General features: G+C 34.4%; 4 protein-coding genes across 6 annotated transcripts; 3 read left to right on the top strand and 1 right to left on the bottom strand.

Moving 5' to 3' along the window:
- Positions 1-5,180: 5,180 nt before the first annotated feature.
- LOC125206180 (uncharacterized) lies at positions 5,181-7,425 on the top strand. 2 transcript variants are annotated; one of them, XM_048105468.2, is made up of 7 exons: positions 5,181-5,361; positions 5,437-5,614; positions 5,822-5,998; positions 6,089-6,755; positions 6,847-6,953; positions 7,034-7,093; positions 7,178-7,425. In XM_048105468.2, the coding sequence occupies exons 1-7, from the start codon at positions 5,188-5,190 to the stop codon at positions 7,210-7,212; spliced, it is 1,398 nt and encodes a 465-aa protein (XP_047961425.1). In that variant the 5' UTR covers positions 5,181-5,187; the 3' UTR covers positions 7,213-7,425. The 2 variants fall into 2 exon arrangements, with proteins under 2 accessions (XP_047961425.1, XP_088915965.1); XM_089059839.1 differs by having other exon boundaries at positions 7,031-7,093.
- A 492-nt stretch (positions 7,426-7,917) lies between these two features.
- On the bottom strand, positions 7,918-10,103 carry ATCOAE (dephospho-CoA kinase family). 2 transcript variants are annotated; one of them, XM_048103051.2, is made up of 4 exons: positions 9,940-10,103; positions 9,703-9,862; positions 9,465-9,610; positions 7,918-8,527 (listed from the first exon to the last, which is right to left on the bottom strand). In XM_048103051.2, exons 2-4 carry the CDS (start codon positions 9,808-9,810, stop codon positions 8,089-8,091), a joined length of 693 nt encoding a protein of 230 aa, XP_047959008.1. In that variant the 5' UTR covers positions 9,811-9,862; positions 9,940-10,103; the 3' UTR covers positions 7,918-8,088. The 2 variants fall into 2 exon arrangements, with proteins under 2 accessions (XP_047959008.1, XP_047959007.1); XM_048103050.2 differs by having other exon boundaries at positions 9,703-9,822.
- A 6,955-nt stretch (positions 10,104-17,058) lies between these two features.
- Positions 17,059-18,131, top strand: LOC125203203 (uncharacterized). The gene is made up of 3 exons (XM_048101510.2): positions 17,059-17,161; positions 17,246-17,545; positions 17,617-18,131. Exons 1-3 carry the CDS (start codon positions 17,107-17,109, stop codon positions 17,676-17,678), a joined length of 417 nt encoding a protein of 138 aa, XP_047957467.1. The 5' UTR covers positions 17,059-17,106; the 3' UTR covers positions 17,679-18,131.
- A 2,394-nt stretch (positions 18,132-20,525) lies between these two features.
- LOC125203541 (transcription factor MYB1-like) lies at positions 20,526-22,700 on the top strand. Its single transcript, XM_048101912.2, has 2 exons — positions 20,526-20,890; positions 21,406-22,700. The coding sequence occupies exons 1-2, from the start codon at positions 20,602-20,604 to the stop codon at positions 22,191-22,193; spliced, it is 1,077 nt and encodes a 358-aa protein (XP_047957869.1). The 5' UTR covers positions 20,526-20,601; the 3' UTR covers positions 22,194-22,700.
- The last annotated feature ends 155 nt before the right edge of the window (positions 22,701-22,855 follow it).

Here is a 22,855-nt window from a genome sequence, read left to right as displayed (position 1 = left end):
TTAAGCACAAAAAAATGGGAAGAAGAGTTTTCTGATAATAGAATGTGGATATACCCTGCTTTCACTTAGGAATGAAGTTCAAGTGAAACTAAATGAAGTGATGTAGTTCAATTGGGCTCGAAGCTGCTAATCCATGAAGTTCGCTCTGCAAGGTGTAAGTGTGCTAACAGTGAGCTTGGAAGATAAACGCTATCCATCACCTTTTTCTTTACATTAGGTGTTTTTTTTTTGTGGGAGGGAACACAATTAATTAACCAAAAACAGTCACCTTGAACGGCAGCTTCTCCATGACTCTTTCATAAAAGGGCGACGCCTCCTTCAGCTAACTGAGATCCATGATTGAGTCACCATCCTTCAATGCCTATGTATGATTGCCCTATAACTAAGGAGTGTTATAACTATAACCACAATTCATCACTATGGTATGATAATAATGCCAAAATTTATATTAGCTGTTAATATGTGGGAACAGTAACTTTCATGGACATTATCGTGGCTATTCTTCTTCCACCACTCCGTGTTTTCCACAAGTTTGGGTATGGGGTACTTCTATTTCTCTTTCTAATTAATATTCTTTTCTTTAATTTGATAGTATACAATTACTACTATATTTATATTTGATTTTGGTGAAATTAACAGGTTATGCTCCCATTCCCAGGTAAATAAATACTTTATCTCCACAAAATTATGTGGTGTGAATTGTTCGATTGTGTACTTTCATAGGTCTCATACATCTTATCCTTTGCTCTACGGATGATCGTTTTAATATATACTCCCTCCGTCCCAAGGTATTAGACCAACTTTCTTTTTTGGGATGTCCCAACATATTAGACTCATTTCCTTTTTTAGCAAAAAGCATCTATCTTATTTTATTCTCCACCTACTTTTTTCTCTCTTCTCTCCCCTACTTTTTCCCTCTTTCATACTTTACTCTTTCCACTTTAACTATTTAAATATCAATTCCTTAAATCATGTGCCCAAAAGAAGTGAGTCTAATACTCCGGGACGGAGGGAGTAGAATTTTATCTTCCTACTCCATGATTGATTCTAATTTGTTTAATTAATTTAAAATTGAAAATTAATATTTTAAAAATATACTATTAATCTGTGTATAGCACAGACGTAATACTAGTTATTAATAATATGGATCTTATAAGGCGTAATACTAGTTATTAATAATATGGATCTTATAATCCATTAGTACTAATTCCTCTATTTTTTTTTTTTTTCTCTTTTAATTTATTCACTGCTTTTTAAAACTTGCTATTTTAAGAGATAGGTGTGGTAAATATTTGCAATATATAACGGTTGGACTAATGATTCAACCGATTGACTCCTAAACTAGTTAGAGTAGCTTTATTGATTCACTTATCGATCCAATTTTTATTTTGATGTTAAGATATACATTTGAATTTTGCGAAAACAACATAAAAAGGAAGCCGTCTTTGAATTGAATTTGTGTTTCTAGTAATTCATCATTTTCAATCCAACACAACTATTTATAGTGCTAAAGCTACACTGATTAATGTATACTACAATCAATATTATCAACTTCTGATGTTTTCCGTCGTTGGCTTGATCTTCCTTTGATGATTTCTTCAACCATCGCCTTAATATGTCCTCTCCAGATTTTTTTTCATTCTTCCAATATACCAGTATCAATTTTTTTTAGTTGGTGTAAATATATAGAAGAGTAAAGGCCAAAATTGGTCCTGAACATATGATCATTCTACGTTTTTTGTCCTAAACATTATCTTTTAGATTTTTTGGTCCTGCACATTTGGAAATTTGATCATTTTGGTCCTCCGTCAATATTTCCGTTAGAAATTAACGGTCAACGGATTTAAACCCGATTTTGACCAAAATTAACATTTTAATTTTGATTTTCTCCTTAATTAATTCACTGACTATTATTATAAATATTCTTTTAAAAGTAGAAAAATTGAATTAAATTACTTAGAAGGCATAGGAAGTGGCGTCACAACCAAAATGAGAATGAGAAAATAATAGATTGACTGAATCACGAAAACAAGCCGAGATTTACAAACATTGGTTACTGCCTAAACCAAATAAGAATAACAGACTTAGCTTAGCCGAAGGGCTGTCCGACGACATTCGGCGTTAGACGGAGGGCAGCTATGTCCCTTTCAACCACTGCAGAGTTCGCAACAGCAACGGCTAAGCCACTAGGGCGGCGACGGCACCCGCGCGAATTAACAGCGGCGGCGCGACGGAGAGCCTAGAACTCCTCCGTGACTTCTACGGTGAGGGAGAGCTCGCACATAGAGAGAGAGAGAGAGAGAGAGAGAGAGCACCGCACGGCCGACGGACAGTCGGTAAGTGAGAAATAGAGAGGAATAGGAAGTGAGCCGAGAGAAGAGGGCGCCGGAGGAGTTTCAGCGACCCAATTGAAGAAATGAGCGGTGAGAAATCGATGGGGGCAGTAGGGGCGCTGGTGCCTATGTCAGACTAGATATTCTCGAATTGGAGAGAAGTGAGCGTCGATTCTGGGGTGAGGTGAGAGATGCCGGACGCTGCCGACTCTGGGCGCCGACTAGAGAAGTCGTCGGCGAGAAATCGGGGAAGGAGATAATATTTAATTCTAATTTTCTAATTTTAAAAGAATATTTATAATAATAGTTAGTGAATTAATTAAGGAGAAAATTAGAATTAAAATGTTAATTTTGGTCAAAATCAGGTTTAAACCCGTTGATCGTTAGTATCTAACGGAAATGTTGACGGAGGACCAAAATGATCAAATTTTCATATGTGTAGGATCAAAAAATCCAAAAGATAATGTTTAAGACCAAAAACATAAAATGACAATATGTTCAAGACCAATTTTAACCTTTACTCTATATAGAATTGTCCACTCTTTTACTAATTTAAATTTGATACTGGAACAATTTATAAAACTCTCTTAAAATCAAAATCATGATGAATGTTTACACATTTAATCATTATTCGATGATGTGCTGGCATGACCATTTGGTGTGATCCCATCTTAATTACACTTGAACCTTACATTGTTTTGGGAAATTCGTCAACGGCTATTTCCAGATTTAATGAATATTTTGCCATATTAGATAACTAATGTTATTGGTTATTAATTTATTGGATAGTGATTTATGACAAAATATTTAGTGGACCTTCGATACCAAAATGGCATTATGAATTAGTATGTCCAATCAATTATATTAATCTTTGACAAATAAAAATATAAATGACTCACATCCAACTAGACATGCAAACGGTTATTTTTAGAAAATATTCATTAAACCACTTATAAAAATGATATTTATTAAATCAATTTTATAAAATATTGTATAATCTTAAAATATGGAAATTATCAATATGTTTTTTTTTCCTTCTACATATACATTACATATATAAATAATATAATTATATTTTAGATGTAATTTTGACAACAATAAAAAATAATATAATCATACGACACTTTGTTAGTATGGTTTAAATTTCATAATTATAATTTTAATTTTCTTATACATTTATATTATATTTGAAAATGTCCACAGTAAAAAAATTATGACTATAATTTCTTTTTTCTATTTTTCTAGTGCATTTTAACGGTTATATGTTTACTTAGTAGTACTATAACTTAATATGAAAATAAAAAATAAATGATAAATATAAAATATGCAAATATATTTATATATAGGAGGAAAAAATATTGCCAATTTTTATATTTTAAGATTATGCAATATTCCATAAAAGTGGTTTAATAATATCTTCTAAAAATAACTCTATTAGTTGGCAGATTTAGTTGGATGTAAGTCAATTATACTTCTATTTGTCAAAGATTAATTGGTTGGACACACCACCTCATAATGTCACTTTGGTATGGAAGGTTCACTGAATATTTTCTTTTTATTTAAAGACATAATATCTTTATGCCATAATGCTCTTACATATTTTTGTCATATGTATAATTTGTATTGTGACTAATTTACCCTGACCTGATACTATTAAATAGATATATACCTATTTAAGGAAATTAAAATCAAATTATATAAATTGATACCCAGTCCAAAATGTATGGTTACTGAACGAGGGGAAAATTATATAGTACTCCCTCCGTCCCAATAAATATGAAACATTTGGTTTTCGGCACGGGATTTTATGCAGTGTTGTTTTGTGATAACCCAAAAAGGAAAACGTTGCATTTCTAATGGGACAGAGGGAGTAAAGTAGGAGAGAGGGAAAAGTAGAGAGAGCGATATTTCCATTTTAGGAAACGTTTCATTTTTAGTGGGACAACCCAAAAAGAAAAATGTTGCATTTCTTATGGGACAGAGGGAGTAGTACTTTATATTTTTATAAAAAATTTAAAGTACTTAAATTTTAAAATTATCTGTTTTATTACTAATGTTTTATTTTTTTAAAAAAAATTGGTGAAATTGTTAAACTTTTCTTATAAATTTCGTTCTTCAATTTTTCAAGCACATAACAAAAAAAAGTGATAAATGTGTAAGAAATGTGGGTCCTTCTCCGCCTTCTCTAACCTTCCAACGTTTATAATAATTCAAAATTCTATATCTTCGGATATAATTTCCTTAATTCAAGCTATCCTTATTTAATACTAGTATGTTAATTAAATCTTAAATGCAAATTATGGATTATATGGAATGGCATTAAGGTATATATACAAAACATAAATTTAATCAATAATAAAATATAACATAAAATTACTATTTAAACCCTATTATGACAATGCCATAATGTCAAAAAATTATTTCCCTAATTTATTATAGTAGTATTACTTTAATTTCAAAATTAGATAAAATATACTAGTATACTACATTGAATCCGTTCATTTAAGACTTGTTATAAATTGGATCCGTGCATTTAACACAAAATATAAATACAGCCATTTTGTTGATCAGTGCTTTTCTAATTACCTCCTCATATATTTTTAAGAAGGCATATTTAAAATAACTAATTTAATGACAAAATAAAATACTAATAGGAGTAGTATAATATAATTGGAAAATAATTGAAATTATGGTAAGACTAATTAAACGCATTAAAAAATGAATAGAGTGGAGGGAAACAAAAGTGAATTTCAACGGCGAAGAATTACCTCCAAATATTTGAAATGCTCCCGCGCCCTCCACACTAGTAGTACTCCTCTTCTTCTTCTGAAACAAACAAGGTATTCAGCAAATAATGGCGAAGCAAGGTAAAACGAAGAAGCAGGAATACGTTGGAAAAGGAAAAGTAACACCAGTTCAGATCGCCTTCATCGTCGATCGATATCTCTCCGATAATAATTATATCCACACGCGCTCCAATTTCCGATCCGAAGCATCGCATCTAATCGCCAAATCACCCGTTCAAGAAGTAATTTTACTATAAGATTCTTATTATATTTCCGTTATTTATTACTCCAGGTTTATTGATGTGTGATTTTTGTAGGCTCCGAAAAGCTTGTTGAGCTTGGCTGCGATTCTGGATGAGTACATCACACTCAAGGAGCAGAAGGTGTTGGTTGATCAAGAGCGTCAACGAATTGAACACGACAAATTTCGTGTTCACAATTTGCTTAGCGGAATGCAGGATGCTATGAACGCTTATAATACTCCCCCCTCGGCAGGTACCATTTCGCCCTAGTTTTATTCATATAGAATTAAGTTGATTTTGTATAAATAATGGTTGAAAATGTTGTCATCTTGAATCGATCCACTCGGAATAACAACCAGCATTTGCATATCTACTTCTTTGTTACTGTTGTGATGTGAAATTTGATCGAATTCAGGCTTTTCTTTGGAGTAATGTCTGTCTGTATTTGTTTGTTATCCAGGCTTTTATCGAATGCACAACAACACTCCGCCTATGATATCTACATCTAGGCCGTCCGATACAAGGAATTTCTCCACTCCAATCACAAATCAAGCACCAACCAAAAGAAAAGAAATCAAACATGCCTCAGATGGTCCTGCAGCTTCCAAGAGATCTCGTACAAGCGCACATTCCAAAGGTATATTCTTTCGTGCTAGCAATTGCACGATTGTAGAAATAGCTGGCTGATGATATGATGTTAAGTGTGCTGCATTTTATATTTTCTCAGATGCTAGCATAGTTACACAATCAAGCAACGCAAAAATGAATCAAGAAATGGCTATGATGAATTCTGCTGCTCAGTTTGCTAACGCCACCAGTGGATCACCAGCTCAAGGATCTAACGTTGTAAAATGTTTGTTCAACCAAGAAAGTCCAGCATCACGAGCAAATTCATCTGTCCCTAAAACACCCCCACGGGCATCTACTTCTCAAACTGAAAAATCCCCTTCTCCTTTAGAAATTTCTACAGCTACCTCAAGTAAAGATGTTGCTCCCCAACAGATTATCTCTGCTAACTGCACTATAATCTCCTCAGAGACCATTCGTGTGAGCCCCAACAAGCAAATAGCTTATTACTCGATAGAGAAAAACCAAATCACTTGCTCGCCTCTTAAGTCAAATTTGAAGAGGACTAACGTGAACGAGCATGTTAAAGGAAGGCTTGATTTTGGCTCTTCTGAAATGCCAATGATCACGGAGAATCAGGCAACTGATGGCAACTCAACATCTGAATCTGAGAAAGAAGCAGATATTCTTGACTTAGATTTTCCAAACTTAGATACCCTTGGTTTGGATTTTAACCTTTCAGAGTTTCTGTTGGACTTTGATATTGGAGGTGACTTGCCTTTATCTTCAGGGCAAGAATTTGCTTCTTCACCAGATTCTTGTTCAGGGTAATTTTACGGGCTTCTCTGTGAATTATTCTTTTCACTATTCAATTTTTTTCTAAATAAGCGAGCTAATCTTTGTGCCCAACCATTTCAGGTCTCCTCTCACCTCTGGAAACATTGAAATAGGTGCTACACAAATCACATCAGAATACTCATCAACCATGGCAGGACTTATAGGGGATACAAATATGAACTTAGTTGGTATGAAGTTAAATATTTGTGTTGTTTTAGTAAAGCCTTGTGCTTCAATCTGACATTTCTTCAATGATTTACTTTAGCAGGGATGGATCCTGTTTCGTCTACGAGGTCTGTTACTAAATGTATTACAATTTTCAGTCCTGGTAATTTTTCTCTCCCTACCATGCTGGTCAATATATGTTGTGATGCATTGCTCTTCTTGAAGCATATCTTTCCTCTGTTTGCAGTCAAAAATCAGAGAAGGAACTTCACTCAGAATTAACTTATCCGATAGGCCATGATGGGCTCGAGAAAACCTCTTCATTCTGATAACACTGACAAGCTACAAGGGATCACTGTCATTCGTATTTGCTATATAAGATTTGCTAGGATAGATGATTTTTTACTGCATTATGTAAATGCACTATAACTATTTATAGACGTATTATTTTAATTTGGTTCAAACATTAACGATGTATAGGCAGGAAACTAGCAATGCATGAATGAAATATTTTATTTTGTCTGGATTTGGTTCCTGGTTTCCTCGGGTCATGTAGATACTTCATTGAAGGAGTAGATTCTACCTGCTTTTGAAATCTCGATGTCTCTGTGAGTCAGCGTGAATTCTCCGTAGGCAGTGTCTAAGGTGAAAGCATACACTCCTCTCCCTATCGAAATCATGAAACGATTGAGCTTGTGATACCGAGTGAAAGGCAGAATCACTGAATGCATTCGTTAGTATGGATGCATCTTTCAACTTGCACTTATTTGAATTTCTAGTCCTTCAAAAACTCAATCAAAATTGAAGGAAATTATACAATTTGCCAAACGCATTCGATAGTACGAATGGTACTATTTGCCAATGCCATGAATTATGCTGCTACAATTAGATTTAGGAAATTAAATTACAATTATCAAATTGAAAGAATGCATGCAACCAAAAATCATCACTTAACCCAAAAAAGAAATAACAAATTAATCCGAGCTGTTGCAGAAACAGGTTTCTTTTTATTTATATTTTTTCTTTTTAACGACATACATATCCCACATATGCAGGTGCTTTACCTCACGTTATATGTTAATCCCACAATGCAGATATAGAAATTTCTTGAGTTACTACACTTGATTCCATGAGCAATCAACCCGCACATTAAAACAGCTACAAAAAAACTTTCCTGCATACGATAACGGAACAAAGAATGGAAACAAATGCTACAAGAGCTCCATCTCTACAAAGCCCAAACTCGGCCCATGTCAGAGGTCTTTTGACATCTGCCAACGCTTCTCTGAAATGTTCGTTCAGATCATCCAGTGACCCTGAGTTATCAATCACAATGTCTGCTTTCGTCTTCTTCAAATCCAGAGGCATCTGTGCATTGATCCGACTGTTGGCCTCCTCAGCTGTTGTTCCATCTCTTGACATGAGCCGTTCGAGTTGAGTCTGAGGGTCCACCCAAACCACAATAATGGGTTTAGTCCACTTGTCCATGTTGGACTCAAATAACAGCGGTACATCGAGGGTAATGGTTTTACAACCCTTTAGCCATAGCTTGAACACTTCTAGCAATATCCCAGTGGAAATATAAGGGGCCAGCAACCTGAAAATGAAATAATTAAACCAACTTATAGAGTTTTCACATCATAATGAAGCCAATTAAGAGATTGGAGAAATGCCGAGAGATACTGCCAAACTGCACGTCTATGCTTGATTATATTAATTTGCAGCGATGCTTACTAATGTAATGTACTCTTTACATGAAGAAAAGTTCATAACAGTGTCTACCAATTATTCAAACTAAAGAGACCTCAAGTATCCATATAGGGAAACAAAGGGAGTTTGTTTGGTAACAGTTTAGTGTCAATTCCAGAACCTAAACATCATTTACAATTACATTTGTACACATAGAGAACTCTTCACTTTCAAACATAGTATAAAAATCAGTAGAGTCTTAACCTCTAAATAACTAGCTTACATTCATCAATGCAAAGTTAGGCTCGCCAAGCTAGCATTGGCAAGTAAAAGAAACCATGCTTTTTTTTTTTTTTTTTTTATCTTACATCTACTTACAATTTGAAAACTGATCAACTAACATAAAAGGCTCAAGACCCTAACGTATATCTAAATTCCATAACTGTAAGAGAGGTCGAGAAAGTAGCCTGATAATAAGCCACACATGGAAAACATATTTTACCATATCTCTCAGACCATCCTCGACTACCTAAAGAATTCCATCACATACCTCTATCTTGAGGCATTCAAAACAAAAATCCATGGTCTCATGCCCCTCCCACTTGGTATAGGAATTCGACGGTAAAAAATGAAATGTAGTACTATCTTACATTCATTCACCTTAGAGTCTCCATTGTCACAGTTTCAACATCCAAGAAATAAACTTCCCTCTAATTTTAAAAGAGAGTTACCAGCTTTAATACACACGATACTCCCATTAATTTATCTAATATAGAACAATTAATCAAAATTAGAAGTATAATTCAAACTTTCTACTCAAATAAACATTGTGATCTATACATTACCTATTAAGAAGCTGACGCTTATCAGGATCATTGAACACAATTTGCCCTAATTTCGGGCGATCGACTTCCCCGCTGGGAAGCAAAATCTCGTTACCAAACGCAGCCACCACTTTTCTCCACCCACCAGTTCCTTTCTTCAGAACATTCTAGAATTCCATCAAGGAAACAATTACTATGTCAAACAACAGAAGAAGAGTAGGATTTTCATAATCAGTTTGGGGAAAATTTTAGGGCATACGCGAGCGACGACGTCAGCATCGACAACGGGAACACCATGAGCCTTGAAGAGGTTTGAAACCGTACTCTTGCCCGACCCAATGCCGCCGGTCAATCCGACGATCCTCATAATGAAGGAGTGCTGCCGGAAATTGAAATCCCGCAGAATTTCAGAAAACTCACTTCTCAAACAATTAAAGATTGGTGATTCACACGCAATGGTTAAACAATTAAAGAAGCTGTAAAATACTCTAAATACCTGAAGGTGGAAGGCGAGCGGCGGAGTGCAGGTGGTGTGGCGGTCGCCGGTGGCGGTGGGGATGACGTGCTGGGATCGGATCCTCTGAAGTGAGGAGGAATCACAGTACTGTGCGCGAAACGACGTCGCTTCAACTCTTTGTTATTGCTTTATCCTTTATTTTTATACTGTATTTAGTTTCTGGCAGTGGTATGTACTTTCGTTTACTTATAAGTAATAAGCCGTGTTAGTTACTCCCCCCTCTCCCAAAATTCGTCACTATTTAATCCGACACAGATTTTAAAAAATATAATAGAAAGTAGGTTGAAAAAAATAATAGTATGTGAGTCATATTTTTATATATTAGTTTTAAAATAAAATGTCAGTGAGAATGAGTTAGTGGAATGTATGGTCCATTACCAAAATTGATAAAAGTAAAATGTGACAAATTTTAAGGGGCAGACGAAAAAGGAAATAGGTGACAAATTTTCAGGGACGAACATAGAGTATTTTTTAGGAAAAGCCAAAACTGGTCTTGAACATATGTTTATTTTGGTCCTAGACATTTTCTTTTGAATATTTGGATCACAAACATTTCAACTCGGATCACAATCGGTCCAAAGTTAACTGTTTCGTCAAATTTTAACGGTCAATGTTTTTAATCCCGATTTTTGACCAAATTAGGCTATTAAATAACACAACAAAATTTAGCGACAGAACAAATCCGTCAGTAACTGGGAGATTGGGAGATTCCCTGCTGCGGCGGCGAGAGATTCCCTCGCTATCCCTGTCGTGGACCTGTCGCAATCCGGCACCAAAACCCTCGTTGTCGACGCCTGAAAAGAGTTGGGTTTCTTCAAGTGATCAACCACAGAATCTCCATGGATTTCCTCACCAAATTGGAAGCCGAAGTCGAAGCCATGAAATTCTGCCAACTGCCGCCGTAGGAGAACGCCAAATCCGGCCCCCCAAACCCCTTCCGCTACGGCAACAAGGTCATCGGCCCCAACGACGACGTCAGCTGAGTCGAGTACCTCCTCTTCTCCACCAACCCCGACCTCGCCTCCCGCAACCCTAACTCCACCGCGTCGATATTCTCCTAATCACTGCGTTAATTCACTAATTCATAACTCAATTTCCGAAATTTGCTATTGCATGGAGGCGATTCCCTCGCAATTCTCGCTATTCACTAATTCATCACTCAACCCCCACTCAAGAATCTGATAACACAACAGTGCTTTTCTTTTTTAATATTATTTGTTGTGTATCATTTTAAGTCTGTGAACTTTGAAAATATCAATTGAGGTCCATCAACTATGAGTTAATATCAATCAAAGTACTTTTTTACTATTTCCAAGTTTTTTTTGGATGAAAATACATATTATTAATAAACTTATCACATGCTCATATTTTTTATAAATATCTTTACTATATATTTTTGACGAATTTTCTAAATATAATTTGACCTTCGATATTATCGCTTAATTTTGTGACATGCAAGTCATTAGACGATACTTGAATATTGATAAGAACTAAAAGTTTTAAACAAATTTTTTGATAACTTCTTGATCCCGCCAGATTTATATAGAGAATGCTGATTCTAATGAACGATTTATAAATATGAATGACAAATACAAAAATTATGTACAATGATGAAAAACGGAAAACCGTTAAGAGTAGGGAATATGTTCTTTGTCTTTATTTCTATTGTTAGAGTTTAGTATGCTAAAAGCATCTTTCGAATGCTTGTATATGTAATAACGCTTTTATCCATTTTTACCATTTAATGAGAAAGAATATTTTGTTACAATGTGTTTTGCTTATGGGTTGCTTATGTATTTATGAGATGTTGAAATATGTTTTCCATTTAAATACATAGTTTAAGCAAAATGAGTCTATGCCTTCTGCACAGTAGTCAAGTTGTGAGCGGCGTTCACAGCAGGTAACTTGTCGGTTTTTGCAGAAGGAAAATTGTTCAACCTAGATAGGCCTTGGCAACCTATCGCGAAAGGTTGCGACGTCAGTCCGAAAGTTTTCTTGCCTAAGGAAATGAACGACGTCGGTGTGGTATAACACTGAAAGGATCAAACAGTGAGATAAGTCTTTCTTGGCTATTTACTGAAAGACGAGGTCTCGGTGATTGTCATTTCTTAATCATTGTTGACATAACATTAAGCATACGATATTAATTGAAAACTACTTTGACTTATCAAATGGTGAGGGTATTTCGTTGCCCAAGAATCCTGATAGATTGGGTAGTGATCATTAATGTCTAAGTGATGCTAGTATTGTTATTGCAATGAATCGTATGCTGGGAGATGTCAGTCTGATAATATCCTCAAGAGGTGTTTAGAAAAAGATTTTATTATTCAGAAAACTGGTCAGCTGGAATTTATTCCATGAATAATAAATAATGTTTCTAAACTAGACCACTCTTGGAAAAAAAGGAATTAATTAATAAAAGTCAGATAGCAGACTTGGTATTAATTAATGGATATTTAGATCTTAACACGGGAAATGATTTAATTAAGAGGAAGTCCCGGAATACTCGTAATTTTGGTTTGGACAGACAGTCAATATTATATCTATAGTGGATGATAATACTATTTAAGTTTGGGCTTGAATTAAATTAGTTTTAATTTAATTAGTGAAAGCTTGAACTGTGGCCCAATCCAATACTCCACATGTCCTTGGTCTGACCCAAAATAATTAACTTAATATAAAGAGAAAAGAAGAGAAGACAGAAATTAATTCCACCGATATCATTTTCGTTCTCTACAGATAGAGTGAAGAATCGGTATTTAGGGTTCTTCAACCTATAGTTTTCTGTCTTCAATTCTTCTCCGGCTTTTGAGGATTTGACAAGCTTTGCCCACACAAAGATTAATTCTGAGTTAAAGAGAACAGATCAGAAGATCTGTGGTTGAGATAAATTGAAGAAGGTGATTGAATTCAACTCTTGAATTCCTACGGTATGTTTTATTTAATTGCATATATTCAGTACAATTTGTGATTATATGCTTGTTTGAACATGATTCTAAGTTTACAATCTGAAAAAAACATGTTTAGATGTAAATCTTTCAATCAATCTAAATAGATTTCAACTGCAAAACCAACATCTATCTCATCGTATCCCATTATGTTCTCTGAGATTTGAAAATGATCGTCAATACCTTAGTGTATATCAATATTCAAGTATCGTCTATTGACTATGACATTAATTTTTATGAGTATCCATACCTCAAAAATATTTTAAAATTCTTTACTATAAAAAGTTGAAGAAGGAACTTTTCTTGCATGTCACAAAATTAAGTGATAATATTGAAAGTCAAATTATATTTAATAATTCGTCAAAAATATATAGTAAAGATATTTATAAAAATAATATGAGTATGTGATAAGTTTATTAAAAATATGTACTACTCTTCAAGGTATTGAGGGGTATTTTCATCCAGAAAAACTTGAAAATAGTAAAAAAATACTTCGATAGATATTAACTCATAGTTGATGGACCTCAAATGATATTTTCAAAGTTTACAGTTCTAAAATGATACTTTGACAAAGTTCGTGAACGATAAAAGATGTTTCCTATTTAATTTTTTTATTATAAAACTAAGCAGGACCTACCTTATTAGATCTTAACATCATAATATATGTGGATACATACTCTTGGTCACTCTGTTAAGAGTAGTGATTTAGAGACATAACGTCTCCAAGTCATAATACTCCTATGTCTCTTTGATATAAGATTAATTCAAATATGGACTAATATACCCTAATTGGATTATACATGCCAAATCAAATTAGATATATATCCGTATTGATTTTAGCTAAATTGTAATATTTCGTTTTCATTAATGCATTAGATTAGACATTATTTTTACAAATATTAGGCAGATTTTAATATTTTATTAAGTAGTAGTATTAGGAAGCTAGTATATTTTATTACTATATTATTTTTATATCTTAATTATATTCGTAATATGCTTTGTATAAGTTTGATTTTCTTTCTATTTTTTATACTTTTTATATACCTTTAGTTAGTTTGTATTTTAATTTTTATATAAGATATACTCCGTATTTTATATTTTATTTTTTATTTTGTGATTATAATATTGTTAGTTTTACATAATATGACTTGTTTTCTTAATTGTGCTATAAAATACTCTCTCCGTTTCTTCATAGTTGAGTCATTTTTCTACTTCGGGAAGTTTCTTCATAGTTGAGTCATTTCCATATATAGTGTAATTATTTTCTCTTTCTTACTTTTTTTCTCTCTCTACTTTATTCACTTTCTACTTTATTATCTCCACCTTTTTCTTTCTCTTACTTATTTTATCTATTTATTCAACACACTCAACATCCATTTCTTAAACTCCATGCCGAAAAGTTTCACCTCAACTATGGTGAAACGGAGGGAGTAAGTAACTATTTTAATTTTATAATATGTATGACTTTGAAGTTGAATATTATGGTGATAATAACTCAATTTTTTTAATTTTAAAAATAGTAAATAATAAATGAGTTAATAATATATGATTATATTTTTTTATTAAGATATGACTATAGCGTTTCAAAAATGAAGAATTAAATGAAATAAAATTTAGGATTGTAAAGAATTACAATAAAATCTATGAAGTTCCTAAAATCAAAATCACAAACTTAATTTATACCAATATCTCAAAAGTTTGAACAAATTTCCGCAAATAAAAAGGGTACTAATTGCAGTGGACGGACCAAAATTAATATGTCCGAAAGAGCAAATATTAAATTTATATTTTTCGTAAAATTATTAAAGCATTTGATTTTTTAATATTTTAAAATTATTTGTTTTATTATTTTTTTATATTAATGGAAAATAGCTAAAAATTGATAAATTTTTACTTATACATTCATTAATTTATTTTTCCAGCAAATTCAAATAATAAATAAATCAACTATGTATAAAAATTATTCCCTTAGACAAATAATCTTCGAACTTATATGGGAATGTTTTGGAATATTAATCCATATCTTCCATATATATAGTTCCCATAATGAAGTCATCTTATTTATATCATACTACGTAATTAATACCCCCTATTCAAATTTTTCATTTTCTAGATGCAGGGGCAAAAAAGAACCTATATAAATTACAAATTTTATTAAAAATAAAATATAATGTAATATTACTATTTAATCCTCGTTATGGCATTATGGCTTGGAGACATTATGTCTCTAAAACATTTTCCTTTAAACTATTTATAATTGTTTTCACGTTTCCGATGCAGTTTCTCAGTTATTTATTATTGTTGTTGTTCGTCGTAGAGTTATTTATAGTTAGTATTAATTATTTTACTTATTTTCAAATAATGTTTTTCAAGAAAATAAAATTATTTTGTTAGATATTTATTGGACTAATTACATAATACTCCAATTTATTTATTTTTTTCATATATGATATGACACCGTATTAGAAGTTTGAAAGTTCATTTCATAACTACATCATATTGAATATTCTAAGAAAATATATATAAAAAATTCAAAACACAATCTCTCTAGAAAAAAAAATCAATAAGTCTCAATTAAAATTTGAGACCGCATCAATATAAAATGTAAGAACCGTCCATTAGTGGGAAACTTCAAATCGTGCAGGCACCAACATGATTCAACAATAGTAATGAAACAAATGGTAAGAACCGTCCATTAGTGGGAAACTTCAAATCGTGCACGCTTGTATGCAGCAATCCACTTGGAGACATTTGCGTTGAGTCGTCTGTAGCGCTGTCTCAATGACTCCAAACTCCTCTGTGCGCCCATTGTTGGATTTTCTTTTCTTGTTTGTTCATATTGAACAAGAATATTTCCTCATAGATTCGCACTAGTTCAGTTGGTGCCAACACATGCATTTGCGCTGATGAAACACCAAGCAGACATTAGCGCATTGTCTTCTTGCTCATTCCAACCATGTGGAGCGTTTGAAGCATTCACATTAGTTTCAAATTGGCTAGAATTTGGAAAATGATCAAAGCTAGGGATATAATCTTGGGAAGGATTGAAAGTTTGGGAAGGATTGAAATTTTGGGTTGAGTAGAAATTTTGAGAATCAGAGAATATCTCATCATCATCCATGATGAACAACAAAGAGGACCAAAAAATAAGAAATTATATCAAAGAAAGGAATTATAGAATGAGAAAAGATAAGATTTTTTTTTCAAAGCTATAGCAAATGTGGTCTCTATTTATAGAGAATGAAAAATTATGAATTTTGATATAATTTTTATAATTATTTAATATTTTATTTTCGAGATATATTAATTATAGGAAAAAAAAACAGCCAATGAGAATGTGCCATTTGGCACAATCTCATTGGCTGAACCATTAATAAATTTGACGAACCAAGAGGTTGGTGGTTGCCATTTGACCAACCATTGTCGAATAGAGAGACCCTTGAATTCATTCTTTATTTTTTTTTAAATGCATGGTGACGTGGCGGTCGACCATGCGATATCGATAAACGCAAGCACCTCATTTTAATTAGAACAAGCATGCATGTAAATACATGAGTTTCAATTTTTTCTGATTTTCCCCCAACCTTTATATTTTTAATTTAAATACCTAAACTTTGACTTTTTCTAAATTTTCCCCAAAAAATAATTTTTGATATTTTTGTGATTAAATACACGAACTCCTTAGTTAACTTTATGAAATAATTTTCGACAAGACAATCTAATCAAAGAAAATTAATTGTACAGTAATTGGGTATAAGTTCTCATGTTCAAATCCCCGAAATAATAACATAAGTATTTTATCCATTGTGCGCACTAAATATAACAGTTTTTGAGACACATACTGAAATTTACTGTGTTTTATCACCTTAGTACTCTATCGAGTCGTGGTGGTGGTGGGACCCTTAGAGCGAGGGAATCATTTTTTTTAGTGTTAAAAAATTAACAAATTAATTTTAAAGTGCCCATGGAGTTGTGGCTCTTAATTTTCATACTATAATCTAGTCACAATACCCCTAAATATAGAGAAATTTAGTCAAATTATATGAACTCTCATTAAAAAATTAGTCAATATTCTTGTGTAGCACCTTTGTGTCTCATTGCCATATATAAAGAGGAAGGCAATTCACAAACCTAAATAAAGCCAAGAAGAAAAGGCAAAGGAAAACTTCCAAAGGAAAGAATTGTTTGTGCAACGAAAATGCCATTGATTCTCTTCTTCGCTTTGTCTCTCCTTGTACAAGGAATATTAGGTGGTATGTACAAATTCAGTTTTTTATTTTGGCATGAGAAATAAAGAAATAAAGAAAAAAATCTAATTAATTAATTGTGAGAATCAGGGGATGTGATATGCGAGAATTTGCCGACGAAGTTGTGCTCGTTCGCGATCGCGTCGTCGGGGAAGAGGTGCGTGTTGGAGAACCACACGTGCAAGACGTCGGAGATGGTGGTGGAGAGAATGTCCGGATACCTGGAGACTGATGACTGCGTCAAGGCATGCGGCGTCAATCGCCGATTCGTGGGAATCTCGTCCGACGCCTTCTTTGTGCCGGACTTCGCCGCACGCCTCTGCTCCGATTCTTGTTACCAGAATTGCCCTAACATTGTGGACCTCTATTTCAACCTCGCTGCCGGCGAAGGTGATTTTGCTTTCTAATTCTACCCTCTTTTTTGCTATGCATTAATTTTGCTTTATATATGAATTGTGCAGGTGTATTTCTGCCATCTCTCTGTGAGAAGCACAAGACAAATCGTCGCCGTGCGTTGCTCTAGATTTTGAGCAACGCTGGTGTCGTAGGTCCCTTTCTAAAATCATTTATCATCATAATTCTTTGAATTTTTTATACATTCCCCTCTCCTCCCATAAGACTTTTAATCCATTTTTAATTGTTGGTGTTTATCGAATATTAAAAACAAAAGTGTAATGAATTGTATATATAAAGTAGAAATAAAAAATATTTTTAAAAAATGAAAAATTCTGGACAGCTCTCGGTGCTCGCAATAGCCTCCCACGGCTCGGTGGCCGCAATAGGAGCTCCGACTGCCGTCCCGCACGGCGGTGGGAACAATGACGAAGTCAAGAATTTTACCATGGGGTGCCCAAGTCACGATTAATAGTTATAGGGTTTATTCGATGCATGTGACATCGGAAGCTCGAATAATCAATATTTTAAATTTTTTATGTAAGTATAATAGATGGAAACAAATATTTTATGATGTTTTAATGTCCACCATAGGAAATATAAACAAACATATAAATTTTAACAAATAGAATAGAATATTTTTTTCTTTAATTATGAGTATAATGATGGAAGACAACAATTATAAAGTGATAAATATTTTAAATTAACATAATTAATGATATAGAAGAGAATAAACAGAAATTATGTTGAAAAAAAATATAAAACAAAGTAAAGTAGAATATACACATTATAATAGTACATAATAGAAAGAAAAGAGACATGACAAAAAGAGATGAGAAAAAACATTATAAAGCATATAGAAAGAGATGAGACATAATAAAGAGAAAAAAAGAGAGAAAAGTTGAGATTAAAAGCCACCAAGGGGATTCAAACTTGAGATCTATGGGTCGCAAAACAACGCGCCCAACCAACTGTGCCGTTGAAATATCAAATCTATCATAGTTTGTGTAGGGATCAGATCACTCGGGATTCACTAATTACCAGGATCTCTTTTATTGATATTGATCTGAGATGGCTAATCTCATAAATACAAGCCAAGATACAAAGAGGAATGCAAGCTTACACAATTACTAAGTACAATCTATATAACTCTGAAACCCTAGCAATTAATTAGTCCTCAACTTTGACTGATTCATAAGCTCCATCTGATTGTAACCTGCATACTAAGTAAAACTATTAGTAATCAACACAAGATCCTTTCGGATCTAAACAAGAGCAATAGACAACCAGTAACCAAGGAATTAGAACAAATAAGAATATAGCTCAGGTCACAACAGTGACTACACCAGGCCAAGGACCTCCCTACACGCTTCAACCACAAGTCACAAGATGGGAAACCGTCGAATCCTAGGTCAGAAACGCTAGCCACACCGACTGCCACCAAACCACCTATACCGCTCATAACTCACCGGATCTCACCAGATCTTCACAAGTTCTCACTTCTTCAACACCAAACTCCGTCAGATTCCAACCCCGGGTTAGAATTGACCAAGCACTCTAAAGGAAACTGAGAAAGTCTCCAGACTTAAGATCTGCTTCAATGGATCCTACTAAAACAAGGATTAATCAGGGAAAACAGAAGATCCGAGGAGTTCACCGGCGAAATCACCTGAGATTGTAGAGAGAGAATGAAGAGAGAAGGCAGAGAGAGTTCTGATGAGTGAGAGAAGAATCTCGAATGAATAGAAGAGAAAGAGGCATCTAGCACTTAACACCACACATCTAACAAACCCTGGATCCAACGGCCCAAGTTCATGATCCGGGTGAAGCAATCCACGTGGCAGACATCGGTGTGGTCAAGGTAAGTAATGGGTCAAGCCACATTGGGCTTCCCATACACAATATTGGGATGCAACATTTAATCAATTTGGGGCCAGCCGAAAATACTAAATACATAAGCCCAAACCGAAGTAGACCATAAATGTTCAACAGTTTGCATATACAATATAGGTAAACGGAAAAATGATGTGGGGACCATGGGCCCTGGCCCAAACATGGCTTCACCACTGGATGATAAGGCTTCCTATTGTGAATGCTTATGTTACTTGTTTTTCGCTAGTATTTGCGGTCCAAATTTTCTTTTATGACGTGCAATCATTTTATAATACTGCAATAAATATTGTGATATTGTTTTACATATTAGTGTCGCATAATAACTTTCAATTGTCCAATAGTACTAACTTTTTAACTAAGAAGTAATATCATGAATCTAAAATCACAAATAATTAATAACAAATGTATAATAAGTGCCACATTTGATATAAAAAAAAATACTTCATCACACTTCATTTTTATCTTAAATGGTAAGTAGGTCCCACATTCCACTAACCTACTTTCCTCATATTTCATTATAAAACCAATATAAAAAAATAGGTTTCATATTCCACTAATTTTTCCAGCTCACTATTATTTATTTCCTCCGTTTCCTCATAGTTGAGGCGAAACTTTTCTACACGGAGCTTAAGAAAGAAATGTTGAAAGTGTTAAATAGAAAGAATAATGTAAGAGAGAGTAAAGTAAAAAAGATAAAAAAGTTATCATATATGGAAATAATTCGACTATGAAGGAACTTCCCGAAATGGAAAAATGACTCAACTATGAGGGAACGGAGGGAGTATATTTCTTAAAACGCATGCCCACAATAAGAGTGACTTCTATTGGGGACAGATGGAGTACATTTCTTAACAACTTGTTACATACAATATTATGAATTTGTTATTAGTTGTATTCCAATTTTAAGAAGAGAATATTTTTTTTTTGGTAATTATCAAGGATATCCACTGGCGAGCCCAATAACTATTCTCTGTGTTTATTTGTAGGCATCTCAATGGAAGGCCAGGTGGCCCCCTGACCATTTGGTTACTCCTATAAAGTTAGTTAAGCCTTACGATGGGCCAACCAATGAGCCCATCTCTACAGTAGTAGTTTTGCTACTAAAAAACAAACTTTCTCATTACCAGTTTCAGACTCGAATCCAAACATAAAAATCAATAATGGAGATCGATACTCAAGCAGCCGCAGAAATGTGCGGCGGCGGAGACGACGACGACGACAACTTGGTTGTGCTCGAGGACGGAGGTGGAGAGATCAAGAAATCACTCGACCGAGTTAAAGGGCCGTGGTCGCCTGATGAGGACGCGATGCTGAGTCAACTCGTTGCCAACTTCGGCGCCAGGAATTGGAGCCTCATCGCCCGTGGAATTCCCGGCAGATCGGGAAAATCTTGCCGCCTCCGTTGGTGCAATCAGCTCGATCCTGCGGTTAAACGCAAGCCCTTTACTGGTAATTCTCCTCGTCAGCTTCATTTTTAGGGTTACGCGTTTCTCAATTTGTCTATTTCCTAGATGAATTGAAGCTAGGGATTGAAATTAGAAACTGCATTTAGGTCAAATTATTATGTATAAGCTCAGAATGCATCTGATTTAATTTGAGAGCTTATGTTTCCAATTTGTATCACCATTCTCAAAATAATGTGATTAGCTAATGTGGTGGAATACTGACTGTGGTGTTCGGTTTCCTAGATAAAATAGTATTACCAAGATATAATATAGAATTAAGTTGTGAGATTATTTTAGTTGGAGGGATTGGCTATGACTAATTATCACATGATTATCCATCTAGGATTGAGTTGTGGGATTCAATCTCATGAACCAAACAAACTACATATTTGCAAACCGAACATCCCTTTAGTAGAAACCGGCATCATTGGTTTCAATCGCCATCTTTGTGTCTTGAGTGTGCTGGTAATAGAAATGTGCGTGCTTTTTAATGGCTTATGTGGACTCAAATTCTTACAGATGAAGAAGATAGAATCATACTCGAAGCTCATTCCACCCATGGGAATAAATGGGCTTCAATAGCGAGGCTGTTGCCAGGAAGAACAGATAACGCTATTAAGAATCACTGGAATTCCACATTGAGGCGTCGTTGCTTGGAGCTTGGTAAGTCGAAGTTGGAACCAGGCACTGCAGTGGAAGACACAAGTGCAGACAAGTCAAAGGCATCTTCCGAAGAAACACCATCTTACGGAGATGCATACTCCGTTAAATCAAGTGAAGGTAAAGATGTCAGCTCCCTAGAACTTGTGGATGATAGTAACCTTTTGGACAAGGCTCGATTTGGAATTCAGTATATTGAGAGATCAAGAGGCCCTATGCCTTTATGCCGCCCTGTTGCACGCATTAGTGCGTTTACTGTTTATAATCCAATTGATGGAACAGAGACTACGTGTCCATCCCCTTCACTCCCAGTTTCCAATTCAGATGCAGGGATGTCAAAATTGCTTCAAGGAGCCGGGAGTGAACTGAGTTTAATAATGGTCCCTCAGCAATGTGGCCATGGTTGCTGTGAAATATCTAATGGAATGGCACGAGTGAACTCTTTGCTGGGCCCAGAATTTATGGACCATGTGGAACCACCATCCTTCACTAGCCATGAATTAGCTGCGTTGGCAGCTGATATAAGTAATGCTGCATGGTCTAAAAGTGGGTTGGAGAGCAGCAACATAAAAGCAATGGACAATATGGCCTGTGGGTTGCTATGTAGCAGCAGTATCAATGAACGAAGCGTCCTGGAGAAAATGTAAAGATCAAAGAATGAGATAACAAGCATATCATCCCTGTTGCAGTTATCAGATAGAGTGAGTTGGCAGTTGGGGTCTGAATTGATGTGAGCAATACCAGTACACAAAGTACCAATATCCAAAGTATCGAATTGCTTGACTACTAGAAGGATAAAGTTGTGACTATGATAAAGCAGGCCCTATGCTCCTCTCAAATTTTAACTACCGAAGTTGGTTTGTGATTGTTGTGCTAGCAGTAGATCAAAAAAATGGTGGAGTTGCGGAATTGAAGATTAACTTCTGCAGGTATATTTAGATAGCTTTTAAATTCGTTTTCTTGATAGCTCGTTTTCTCTCTTTGGTGGCTGTTGTGTGACATAAGATTAGTTTAGTTATTAGTTTGTTCATTAACCTGTGAAATCCCTTGTGGCTTAGGAATATTGCAGAATTTAACTTATCGCGGCTTCACCATAAATCACCGAGCATATTGTAATCTTCTAAGTTCTAATCACCTTGATTTTTATTTTTTTGCATCAGACAAGCACAATACAATATGTTTCAGTTTTCATGCTTCCAACAAGATTTTTGTATTCGTTCGTTCATACACACTAGAGCTGCAAATTCAGTTGTTTCCTTCAAATTCTGATTAGGAATTTCCCCCATCCTTTGTGCTGCATAGGTTCCAT

Source organism: Salvia hispanica, chromosome 6, assembly GCF_029641045.1.
Source record: "Salvia hispanica isolate PSC_SH4W2 chromosome 6, Shi_PSC_v1, whole genome shotgun sequence".
NCBI lineage: Eukaryota > Viridiplantae > Streptophyta > Magnoliopsida > Lamiales > Lamiaceae > Salvia > Salvia hispanica.
The sequence above is the reverse complement of the archived record's forward strand: the minus strand, read 5'-3'. Positions and strand labels throughout refer to the sequence as shown.